This window comes from Rhinolophus ferrumequinum, chromosome 6, assembly GCF_004115265.2.
Source record: "Rhinolophus ferrumequinum isolate MPI-CBG mRhiFer1 chromosome 6, mRhiFer1_v1.p, whole genome shotgun sequence".
Lineage (NCBI taxonomy): Eukaryota > Metazoa > Chordata > Mammalia > Chiroptera > Rhinolophidae > Rhinolophus > Rhinolophus ferrumequinum.
The window spans coordinates 45,258,042-45,271,130 of NC_046289.1; the positions used below are offsets into that span (position 1 = coordinate 45,258,042).

Below are 13,089 nucleotides of genomic sequence, written 5' to 3' on the forward strand. Positions count from 1 at the left end.
TTATTTCCATATCCACATAAGTGAATACAAATACATTGTCCCAGAGGAATGGTACAATTAGGGGGCAGCAGTGTGCATTTTCAGGTTTAAGATTTGGCTTTAGTAAAATTAATGCACCTGATTTCAAAGCTGACCCATGTCACTCAAGAGAAAATCACAGGTTAGACTTACTTAACTTGCCAGTCCCAAGCTCGATGTTCTTTTGATTTTCCATCTTCTCTCTATCTAGTCCTGAATGGCATGGAATGCTCTACTCCCAAGCTGACAGCAAGAAGAAATCAAACCTCATGATGTCTCTCTTTGAGCCTGGCCCAGAACCTCTCCCATGGCTAGGGAAAATGGCACAGTTGGGTCCCATTTCAGGTATAACCCAGATCAGATTTTATTTATCTTGACTTTGTTTTCTCTCTGCTGTTCTGAATGGCTGACTGTGCAGTCAAAGAGCTGCGTGATCTCCCTTATGGGTGTGCTGTGGTCTCTGATGCTGGATACGTACATGGAGAACCCCAAGAAAGTTTGATGTGTGAACTTTAACTTTATAGCTCAGGAAGAACCAACATTTAAGTTAAGTACATATAAATGCTCCAACCGCTTAGAGTGAAAAGCTACTCTCCATAAACGTTTTTTTCCTTAATGTCAATTTTCCTTAGTATGATTTTCAACCCAGGTAACCACGTAACTCCCAGTCATTCCTAGGTAATTGAATCCCCTTACTTCTTGAAAACAGTTTTCCCTTGGCTTTCGGAACGTTGCGTTCTCCTGGTACTTATCTTTCTTTTTTGCAACTTTTCTTTTTCTTGTTATCTTTTCTTCTTCTTGCCTCATGATTCCAAGATGTTGTTCTTGGCCTTCTTCTCTCGGGTTACTACTCTTTCCTGGTTACTTCATCAGCCATTATAGCTTCAGACTCCCCCAGATCTATAACTCTAGCCCTGCTTGATCTCTCCCTGCAATTTGCCTATTGTTTTTCCACTTTCCAGTTGGACCTCTGCCAGCCCCAAGCTCAGTATGTTTGTTATAGGAACCACTGTCTCACACGCCTTCCCTCTTAAACTGTTCCTTTTTCTGATTTTCCTGCTCCTTCTGATGGAGGCCTTATATTTCAGGTACTCAGTCTTCAACTGTAGAGTCATCCTTGATTCATCTGGACCTGTTTCAATTTCAGTAACATCTACCAAGCCACCTATTTTATGCCAGGTCTAAAGGATAAAAGAGCAGGAGTTGCTCAAAGTCTAGTGGAAAGTGGAATAATAAACACAGACTGACACAAGATCAGAGTTGGCCTGCAGGAGGGGATGATCTCCTCTGCCTAAAGGACTCAGGAAAATCTTCACAGAGAAGACATACCCTAGCTGAGTTGGAGGGGGTGGGAGGGTGGGGATTTGTGGAACCAGTGACGGAAGAAGGGCACCCTGGATTAAGGAAAACACCTATAGAAAAGAAAGGAGCGCTGGAGCACAAAATGTGATGATGGGGGTGGAGGCAGATAGTAGGTTACAGGTGGGCAGTGGCTAGAGCATGCAGGTCTCATTTGAAATGCAAAGAACTGAGGCTTTATTCTGCCACTGAAGGGGAGTATGTGATCAGATCCTTCTAGCTATGATGAGAACAGTGGCGACAGCAGTGAGGAGACTTTGTATTCTAGGTATTGGTGCCCCCTGGAGTTGTGCAGTATGGCCAGAATCCAAGTCAGAGATACTAAGTTTGCATTTAGATAATTGTGGTGTGTGGATATGAAAAGGTAAGGACATGGCTGCAGTTAGAAGTCAGCTGATAGTCCTGGAGATTGGAAGGTGAGAACCAGCACAGGATGGGATCCATGCAAGAGATATGAAGGGGGTAGAATCAACAGTGTTTATGCAGGAGAATAAAGGAAAGAGTTGAGAATGATCCTAGGTTTCTGACCTGGGCTGCAGAGCGACGGGTGGTACTATTAGTTGAAACAGAACAGAGGAGAAAGGATGGATTTGGGAAAAGCGCCTTTATGCTTGGTGCGTTTAGCCTGTGAGATTTAGGTGGAGATGCCTAGAGACAAATCCTGGAAGAGTCGAGTTCGGGAGAGAGGGCAGAGTTAGAAATACAATTTTTAGTTACAGGCATATCACTGATAGTTACAATGGTGAGAAAGAGATTATTTAGGGCAATGGTTCTCACATTTGATTTTTTTGTGTACAAAAATAAACCAGGAAAACTTCTGTAAAAATTCTGTTTCCTGGGCCCCACCTACAGAGACGCTGATGCAGTAGGTCTGGATTCAGGCCAGGACTGCGCGGTTTTAATACTGCCCATGTGATTACAATCGAGGCGATCCATACCACATTTTAAGAAGCCCTTGTCCCAGGAAAGAGTATAGATTAAGGCAAAAAGAAAGCCAAGGACCAGACCCCCAGAAAGGGCCAACTACTGGGGGCAATAGAAAGGGTGCTAGTAAAGGAACATGAGAAGGAGTAGGCAGATGAACGGGGAAAGTAGTAGAAAGTGATGTTGTAGAAGCCAAGACAAGAGACTGAAGAAGGAAGTACAGTGACATGGCCTCCAGTGTCTTGCACACACGTGCACACATACATGTGCAAGATACACACACGTGCACACATGCACACACGTGCATGCATACATGTGCGCGGATGCACACACGTGCACGCATGCCAGCTCAGGTCTGAGGATGTCTTTTGCCATTGAGGCCAGAGAAGATTTTACCTGAATACATGCCCTAGAAGCTAGGCCAAGGGTCAGCAAACTTTTTCAATAAAGGGCCAGACAGTAAATATTTTAAGACCTTGCAGACCATACAGTCTCTGTCGTAACTACTAAAGTCTGCCTTTGTAACAAAATACATAAATGAACGGGAGTGACTGTATTTCAAAGTAATTTATTTATGGGCACCAAAATTTGAATTTTATATCATTTCCACATGTTATGAGACATTCTTTTGATATTTTTCCCCCCAGTCATTTAAAAGTATAAAAACTACTCCTAACTCAGAAATAGGCGACAGGTCATAGTTTGCCAACTCTTGAGCAAGGATCCAGGCATTAGTGTGTCGAAGCTCACACATGGGCAGGAGACTTGACTTCAGTTCCAAACAAGACGAAGAACTGACATCTAGAGCAAAGCTGGGAATGTAGAAGACCTGCCCCTCAGTGAAAGGAAGCAGAAAAAGTCTACCTACCCTTTGTTTCTACCTGCTTTTCCAGATGTAAAGAACTGTTCAAATCTCCTATGAGAAATTGAAGCCCAAGTCCTGCACTTCTGGAGTGGGGCCTCTAAAACTAAACAATACAGAAACTGGTTCTGAAGCAATGCAACCATGGTGCAGCCTCCAGAAGCTAATGGTTCAATGGGAATAGCTCTACATCCCAGGAGGATTAGCGCCTTGAGAACTCAATTTGAAAGAGACTGTAGAGTGAGCATTTTAAATGATTAGAGTTTTAGGAAGAACTAGAAAGGAACTAGAAAGAGGAAAGAAGAGGACACTGAATCACGAGTCATTTGATCTTGACAGTTAGCTATTTGGTGGCTTTGTAAGAGTAGCTTTACTAGATGGTTAGCCAGGAGACAAGTTGAGGCATGAATTAAAATGAAAGGTGACAAGTTTGGTCACCAAGAGGAGAGAAATAGGGCAGAAATTGGAGGAGAACACAGTATAGGGAGGGAGGGTGTGTGTGTGTGTGTGTATGTGTGTTCATTCGTTAGTATGGAGAGGTTCCTCACCTGTTTCATGTAGTCTCTCTCTAGCATTTCTACATTCATTCTGCCTTTTCTCGCTGCTCTCACCTAGTTTTGGCTGTGTTTACCTTTTACTTAGATCAGTGGTTAGCTAACTACGGCCTGCAGGCCAAACTAGCCTACTGCCTGTTTTGTAGGTAAAGTTTTATTACACAGGCACGCTCATTCCTTTTCCACTCCTGCTTCAATGGCAGAGTTGAGTAGTTGAAACAGAGACCATGTCACCCACAAAGCCTAACATAGTTACTGTCTGGCCCTCTACAGAAAAAGTTTGCCCACCCCTGACCTAGATACTGTGATGGTTTTCACCAGAGATGCCTGTCTATCACCTGAGATGGTAGCATTCAAACTCCTTTCTGCCTGGCTTCCAACCTAGCAATGCTTAGCTTATTATACGTATTCTTCACTCAAATTGAACTGCTATTTACTCTGCCCTATTTTATATTCTTTTTTCCCTCTGGGTCTGTTCTTTTCAGTGAGGGTAATGACAGCTAACATTTTATTGAATTTAACTTTGTTCCGGGCACTGTGTTAGACAAAATGAAATGTATCATTTCATTTAATTCTCACAACAGTTCTTTGAGGTTGGGATTGCCATTATGGTACAAAGTAATAATTGGTCATAAAACCTACGTTAGAGGGTTGTCGATAGCATTTATTGAGGGAATGTGTATAAAGTGCCTGATAGAGTAGGCACATAATAATGGTAGATCCTGCTGTTTTTATTTAGTTTTTTAATCAAAGCATGCAAAATAGTACTGTTATTTATACCTACCCCTTCTACTCCTAATTCTGTTCTTAGAGATATTTACTGTATTTTGCCATATACAATGTGAACTTTTTTGCCCAAATTTGTGAGGGAAAAATAAGGATGTGCATTATACATGGGTAGTACTAATTCCACATCTATATAAATGTTTTTAATCCTTTTATTTATGCTTATGATTTAAAAGTGTAGCTCTAGAAATCAATAACGACATCCGTATAGAAAATAATACCCTGGAATACGATAATCAGTTTTGTTGAACTTGCAACAACGAAGAGTTCTTGGCCTTCTATTATGCGTAAATATCATAAATGTGTTACCAGTACATAAAATTTCTTGTACCATAATATGTTAAAAAATAAATGCTAAAATTCCTTTATAATACAAAAAAACAAGTACCTAAATGTAATAAACAAATGAAAATTTGAATTAAAAAATTAAAATGAAAGATTTTTTTTCCCTGAAAATTTGGACCAAAAATGTAGGTGCACATTATACACGGCAAAATACAGTACTTTCAACTTGTGTTTCTTTTGGTATTTACATTTCTAAATAATATAAGTATGTAACTATTTCTTGCCTTTTTTTTTCATTTTTAAATGTTATTTTTTTACTTTTTAAAGATGACCACTTAGCTCTCTTACCACCACCATCCCCACCCATCCACCCAAGAAGCACATTTTCCCCTTCCTCTATCCTTCCAGTGTTCTTTTGATTAAATCAGTATTCTGTCCTTGTTAGATGATATAAATGTTATTTATGACTAAGCCATGATGTATATACCAAGTTACATTTCTTTGTCTTGCAGCTCTTTGTCCTCTACTCCAGTTGTTACTTTCTTAGATTTTTTTTTCTTTTTTCTAATAAGATAAATGTAGTCTGACCGACTTCAGTTAAAAGGAAGGCTCTATTGGAAAGACCCTGAGTTCCGCAGAGGTGCCAGAAAAGAGCTGGGCAGCCAGGCTGTGGGGAGCCGGCCGCACATGAGTGTAGCCCCCACTCCAGCTTGCTCATGGCCTTCCTCTACTTTCTTTCCTTTTTTTTTTTTTTTTTTTTTGCCCTTTTTTGTGTATCTATCACTAATTCCTGCCTACGTGCAATACACTGTTCAGGTATTTTTGTCCTTTTCCTTTTTATATTTCTTAGTCGTCTCCCTTCCTCTTGTTTCATAAATGGACTGATTGTTCTCTCAGCCTATTGCATAGCTGTCATCCTGAGTCTTCCCTTCACATCTCTCCTGTGGGTCTCCTATTTCATGAATCCTCCTGAGAAAAGGGAATATGGGAATTAAATGTTTGAAATCTTGCATATTTGGAAATGTCTGTATTTCATCCCTGACATTCGTTTGCCAGTTTGGTTGTGTGTTGAGTTCTAGGATGGAAATCATCTTCCCTTAGAGTTTTGAAACATTGCTGTGTTGTCTCTTCTGGCTTCCTGTGTTGCTGTTGAGAGTCTAGTGCCATGCTGACTGCCTGGGCTTTGACCCCGATCTGTATTTCCTCTGTGCTCTCCTTGCAGCTCTTCTTCGTGTCCCTGGTGTTCTGGATTTTCAGGATGATGTACCTCGTCATTCGTTGTGCCGGGCCCTCAGTGGGCCCTTCCATCTGGCAGTTCATATTCTTCAATCCTAGGAACATGAATTATGTCTTTGATTTTCCTCTCTCTCTGTTCTCTGTTCTCCCTTTCTAGAACATACGTTTATGGTTTGTATGTGCGTGTGATTTTCTTATCTTACCCATTTTTCCATTTTTTTTTCTTTTTGTTCTACCTTCTGTGCGGCATGTTCAACTTTATCTTGCAACTATTTTTTTTTCCTGCTATCATATTTCTTATTTCTAAGAGTCTTCTGTTATTTTTTCATAAATGCAGTATTTCTTGTCTGCTAAGCCAGTTTCCACTTACAGGTTCCAAACAATTAGAGACAGTACAAGATAGACTATTGTTAGATGTTGAGATGTTTGGTGCTGATACTGAGTGCTATAGGATAGAAGCGTCAAGAGAAATCACTGCCTGCCAGAAAAAGTTGGGACAGACTTCATGGAGAAGGTAGGATAGTATCTGGACCTGGAATGTAAGTCAATTTGGATAGGTGAAGAACAGCAGTGTTGAATGGTTGAAAAAGTGCTGACCTTGGAATTAGACCCAGCCGAGTAAAACCTGGGAAGGTCCAACCTCTCTGAGCCTCAGTTTCCTGGGACTAATAATATCTACCCCCTGGGTTGCTGTAAGGAGAAACGTTATACATGTGAAGTGTTTGGCGCATAGTTTGGATTGAATAAACATTCTTGATAAGTTTCTTGAGGCCAGAAAAATATCTTCTCTAGCCACACTTCTAGCACAGTGCCTGCTACATAATGGGGTCTTACTATAGATAATGAATGAATAAGTGAGTGAGGGAATAAATGAATGAGGAAAGGAGAGCATTCCAGGCAGAAGAAATAGCAGAAATAGTGGCAGGGAAGTTAGAAATTAGCATGTTGCATGGGAAAGGACTGTTGGGATTTTGGTCTGACTGAAAAGGTTTATATAGAGATAAGTGTTCATGGAAATGTCTGGAGAGCTGGGTCGGTACTTTTTGGAGAGGTCGGGAGTGGGGGAGTGGTGTGGGGCCAGTATAAGGCATTTAAATTAATTACCAACTCAGGGTTAGAAAACTCCTGGTTCAGTTAGAAACTGGGCTAATTCCAGTTTTCAACATGAATATTTGGGACATAAGCTTTCTAACTTGGGAAAATGATTTCTGCTGTGTCTACCCCAGAAGGTGGTAATAAGGATAAAATAAGCCAATAGATGTAAGTACACTTTGTAAGTTTGTGGCAAAGTTTCATTGGCTCAGGAAGCCAGTAGAAAAATAAGAACCCTTGTTTGTCCCATGTGGCTATAAAACCAACATGGCTTTAATACTTTGAACACAATAAACTAATAAGCCATGATACGGTTGGGTATGTTTCATCAAAAACTATTTCTTCCCTTGCCCTTTTCCTTAATTTGGCTATATATAGTTTTCCTTTTTAATTTTCTCAATGCCTGAATGCACGCTGTCTAAACCAGAAGCCACTAGCCACATGAGGCCATTTAAATTTAATTAAAATAATGAAACTGCAGTTCCTCAGTCACACTGGTCACATGCCAAGTGTTCATTGGCCACGTGGGTGAGGGCCTACCATTCTGTCATAGCAGGAAGTTGTGTTGGAGAGTGCTGGGCTAGACAATATAGAATTGCAGTATGTATGTTTACATATATTTTTAAATAGTACCTTAGTGTTTGTTGTATGTATCAGCTTTATCCTCTCTGACTTTAATTTTATAAGTGAAACGTCTTTCTTTAAAAACATTAAGCTGTTTTTTACTTACATGAGCCTTGGTTGATTTCTACTGAGAGCAAGTTCCCTAACCTGGCTGAAGCTAATGGATTTTCTTAATTAGGGAAGTAACAGGATATAAAAGATTGAATGATTCAAAGAGCTTCTAGCTTAATTGGAAATGTAATTGATTATGTTTTGCCAGCTGTCATTTCAAGAATGTCTTTTTCTTTTAAGATGCTAAAGAAAACCCTTACGGTGAGGATGACAACAAGAGCCCATTCCCCCTGCAGCCCAAAAACAAACGCAGTTATGCCCAGAATGTGACTGTCTGGATCAAACCCAGTGGCCTGCAGGTAACATTACCATTCCTGTTGCTTTCCACTGGGCAAACGAGGGAGGCAGGCAGACATGTGATTTGATTTTCCTTTCCTTTGATACTTAGTAATTCATTTACTTCTAATGTTTGTCATTATTTCCAGAAAGGATTTGAGGTAGCCTATGGTAAAACACGTATACAAGTATAGCAAAATCCTTTTTACAAAATTTAGAGCAATACAAAACCTAGAGGAAGAGGAGAGACAATTGTGCCAGGAACCGAAAGCAAAATGACAATTGTATTTGAGCAATTTGGCTCTGAGCTTCCTGCTACCAAGGTCACAAAAGAAATATGTAGGGTTTTTATGTTAGATAGTATTGTATATCTGATAAAAGGAAGCATGTCAGTTCTTCTAGAGACACTTATTTTCCTGGCATTGAATTTAAATGTAAAATTTTTGACATGCTGAGGCATTAGATAACATACGGGGTGTTATCTTTAACGATTATGAGAAAGATGTAAAGATCTTCATGTGGTTATTTCTTCCATCCCCACAATAGAACCCAAACCATAGCGATTCCACTGTAATTCCTCAAAACACTTTCATGGGAAGCTAAGAGTATACTATTATCAAGATATGTTCCTTTCAGGCAAGGTACTCGGTGCCATTTCTCCTTCCATTGACATAAAGTCATTTATACCTATTTTTGAAAATCACTTTTTTCTCATTTGAGTTTCATTTGTTTGTTTTCCTTTGTGCCTCCAACGAGTCCAGCCCAAGCCAGATGAGAAGAGGCAGTCAGGCCACCCGACTACAGAAGTAGCTTCTGTTGATGGCATAGTCTCTTCTAGCCCCCTTTCACTGAGACCGGACACATCCTGCCATGGCTAGGGGGCAGGGGTATCTTCTCTTCATTGGAAAATCAGGTTCTCCCTCTTTCCTGCCATCCCTAACCCCAGTACTTCCCTATCAGAAGGATAGCTGAATTTTTCTACAATTATTTTTTAAATTTTATTTTGGTCTGGGTATTTTTTTTATTGTAGTGAAATACACATATCATAGAATTTACCATTTCAACCATTTTAAAGTATACAATTCAGTGACATTTAGAACAATCACAATGTTATATAACCATCACTACTATCTAGTTCCAAAACATTTTGTCACCCCAGAGGAAACCCTGTACCCATTAAGCGAGTCACTATAGTCCCGTCTTCCCCCAGCACTTGGCAACCACTAATCTGCTCTCTTTCTCCATGTATTTACCTATTCTGGATAGTTCATATAAATGGTATCATGTAAGATCACCTATGTTTGGCTTCCTTCCACTAAGCATAATATTTTCATCATTCATTCATGTTGTAGCGTGTATCAGTACCTCATTCCTTTTGATGGCTGAGTAATATTCCACTATATAAATATGCTACATTTTGTTTATCCATTCATTCAGTTGATGAACATTTGAATTGTTTCTACCTTTTGGCTATTCCGAATAATGCTGTTGTGAACATTTATCAAATTAATTTTTTTCTTTTTTTGTTCTGTGCTGCTGTTGTTGTAACTAAGAAATCATAGCCAAATCCAAGGTCGTGAAGATTGACCCCCTACATTTTTTTTTAAGAGTTTTATAGTTTTAGCTCTTACATTTAGATTCATTTTGAGTTAATTTTTTGTATGTGGTGTGAAGTAAGGGTCCAACTTCATTCTTTCGCATGTGGCTATCCAGTTGTCCTAGCACCATTTATTGAAAAGACAATTCTTACTCCTATTGAATGGTCTTGGCACCCTTGTCAAAAAGCAGCTGGCTAAATATGTATGTATGAGGTTACTGGGTGTGTGTGTGTGAGACAAGTTCATATCTGTCACTAAAGGATTTATTATCATGGAGCATTTTGAAGGAGGGAGGTCCTTTATACAGACGTTGAACAGAACAGTGCCATGAACTCAGAAGGGATCCTTATCTTGACACTCTGGTCTCGTTTTCATTTCTTTAAACATTGCAAGTCATCCTTTGGTGTTCTTTGCCTTTACCACAGAATTCTTAATATTGAATTCTTTTTACCCTTGATAGACAGATGTACAGAAGATTTTAAGAAATGCAAGGAAACTACCTGAAAAAACACAGACATTCTATAAGGTGAGACTGTCAGAATTACAGTGGAAGAAGGTAGGCCCAGGGATGGGTGCCAGAAATAAGTGGTTCACAATTGTGTCCGGTACCAGAGTGAACATGGACAGGGATTAGAAATGTATGCCTTGTGCCTCAGTTTTTTCATTGGTAGTCAGTAGAAATGATAGGTCTGTTGCTGCCCTAAAATCCAAGAATTGGAAGTATTCCAATGGCCTGGTTCTAGGCAGAAGAGCTTCTCGGTATTGGTGCTGCTGTGAGTGGCTGAGGGAAGGAGCTGAAAGGACCTGAATCCTCCTCACCACTCCCGTATGGGTATCCAGACTAACCCCAGGCAACCATTGTGACTCCTGGGATGGTGCTTGGCCAGAATATTCTTACTGTACCAGAGAAACTGCTTCCAGGAATGACTTCTAAAATTGCACGTTTATGAATCGCGAAAGGATGGCCCTCGCAATCATACCTAACTAATCCAGAACCATTAATGGAGGGAATTAAGTTACAAGAGGTAGAGTGGAGTGTGGGGCATTTAAGCTCAGTTGTTTTCTCTGGTCCTGGTGTTTGGCTGAAATTAAATTAAGTGGCAAATTAAATTAAGTATGCCATGTTGTCAGTTGTGCCCTAGTTTGCTCATCTTAACATAGGGTACACACCCAGCCCCAGGCCAGCGTTTCTTCCAGAGAACGTACATGCTCCTTTGTCTGGATGTTACCTCATTACCTTTAAGGCAGTATCGTCTTCAAACCTAATTACGTAGTGAGCTGATGAAATCAAGCAAGAGCCACCTTAGTCAGAGTTCAAGCAGAGAGCTGCTCTGCCCGCCATGCCCCGCTCCCTGAAGCCCGTAATTCACACAGGCCCCTGCTGACCACTGCTTGGCTGTGTCCCTGTCCCTGCAGAGCTCTCCGCACACAATCGCCAGCTGTCTATTCAAGGTGGCACACTTGTACTTGGGCCTTCTTCTGAACTTTGCACTTGTTAACAGATGATAGTGGAGAGTTGGTCAGAAAGCCCACTTCTCTTTTCTGGTTTTATATAATCCTCCACATCAGAGCTGAGAAGGGCCTTTACCAGGCGATTGCACCACCCCTGCAATGGGCAAGTGGTGATCCTTGTCATTTTGTAAATAAGGCCATTGAGACTGAGAGCGGCTACCCCACTTGCCCAAGTCACACTGCTAAGTGGCTGATGGGCACTTCCTGTTTCTCTGCTTGCATCCATTACGCCACCTTTCTGTGGCAATCTTTTAGGCCAGACTTCTGACCTCTCCAGAGCCCCCTCCAGACACGTTCATTGCCATTCAGCCTGAAACCCAGCCAGAGATGCACTAGAGGCTTAAGAGCCCTGTGGGGTTTGGGGCCTTAGCCAGACCTGAGTGAGCGAGGAAAGGGAACCCTCGTAGTTGGGAGTAAATGATGTTTGGCGTAAGTGCTGATGGTGACCTGTCAGCTGCCTCCCTTCCCCAGATCTCTGATCGCCTGGCGGGGGGGGAGCCGCTTCCTAGTCATGTCATCACAGTCGGCATCTCTGCACAGCACTTCTTCTCCTATAAAAATCTTCACTTAAGTTCATGGGTGAAGAACTTCTTCTTAGCTGAGCACTTAGAAAGTATGTGATGAGGAAAATGCATTTCAGCCACGTTGGTGTGTTTTTTTTTATGTTGCAGGAGTTGAACCGTTTACGCAAGGCTGCCCTGGCCTTTGGTTTCCTGGACCTGCTCAAAGGAGTGGCTGACATGCTGGAAAGGGAGTGCACATTGCTGCCCGACACAGCCCACCCTGACGCTGCATTCCAGCTGACCCACGCTGCCCAGCAGCTCAAGCTGGCCAGTACCGGCAGCTCTGAGTACGCCGGCTACGACCACAACATTACACCTCTCCAGACAGACTTCTCGGGGAGCAGCACTGAAAGAATGTGAAGCTGACTTTGGGAGCCTACCTTCTTTTTTCAAGTGAGAATGATTTAAGGTAAAAACTTTTCCAGTCTGTCCACCTCTGCAATACCCCCCTGAAGACCTCCCTGAGGCAGCCTCAGAAGCACCACTTGCTGGTCTGAATGACTCTCTACAGGCTGAGAAGGGTACTGATGGATCCTTGGCTACTTGGGCTTTGACTTTCAGCGCAGACACCTGTTGCTCCCATGATGGGTACATCTCCTGAGAAGCTTGAAGGACTGATGAGCACAGAGCTCTCCCCCTTCCTCAGGAAACCTAAGCAAGGGTCCTCTGCTTCCCAAAAGGCATCTTCTCTCTCAATCCTAAGGACAGTTTCAAGCTTCTGTTCTTGGAATGAACAACCCAGACTGTCTGAGACTTAAGTACAAGCCTTACACCACTAAGTGTTGGAACTTTTCTTAGAACTTGGGCATAACTTGTTTCTTAGGTGCTTTGGTGTATCTTTTAAACAGCAACCACAAATGTATAAAATTATTCCTGTTTCTTCAAGGTTTTTTTTTTTTAATGAAAATATTTGATTTTCTATAAAATGGTTTCACTGGAAAACGAATGGGTCTTTGCCTTTTGGTCTGTCCTATCTTCTGGAGATAATTTCAGCTTCCTACGTGGTACAGATTCATAAATCATGAGGGTTCCTTGGATCCTTGTTTCTGACCCTGGTTAGGCCTCATTAGATAAGCCAGGTTCCATCCAGGTAGACTCTGACAGGTCACCGCAGTCAGCTATGATTCCAATTCACCAGCTAACTTCATGACCTTGGGCAAGTCCTATAACTAGCCTAGGTTTTATTTACATCATCAATGCTTTTCAGACTGCTCTGTGGCCCAGATAAGGTATTACTCCCCCAGGCTCCAACCTGAGCAGCCATGTTTGCTTTAACATGCTGAACTGCT

The 13,089-nt window shown here is 41.5% G+C and overlaps 1 protein-coding gene across 4 annotated transcripts in view; it reads left to right on the top strand.

The window, feature by feature from the left end:
- Positions 1-12,721, top strand: part of INTS14 (integrator complex subunit 14) — a 29,240-nt gene extending 16,519 nt beyond the window's left edge. For all 4 annotated transcript variants that reach the window (XM_033109552.1, XM_033109550.1, XM_033109553.1 and 1 more), the window contains 4 exons: positions 230-363; positions 8,032-8,150; positions 10,186-10,251; positions 11,909-12,721. In XM_033109552.1, the coding sequence (XP_032965443.1) occupies positions 230-363; positions 8,032-8,150; positions 10,186-10,251; positions 11,909-12,160 (571 nt within the window). In that variant the 3' untranslated portion in view covers positions 12,161-12,721. The remainder of the gene's footprint in view (positions 1-229; positions 364-8,031; positions 8,151-10,185; positions 10,252-11,908) is intronic.
- Positions 12,722-13,089: the final 368 nt, after the last annotated feature.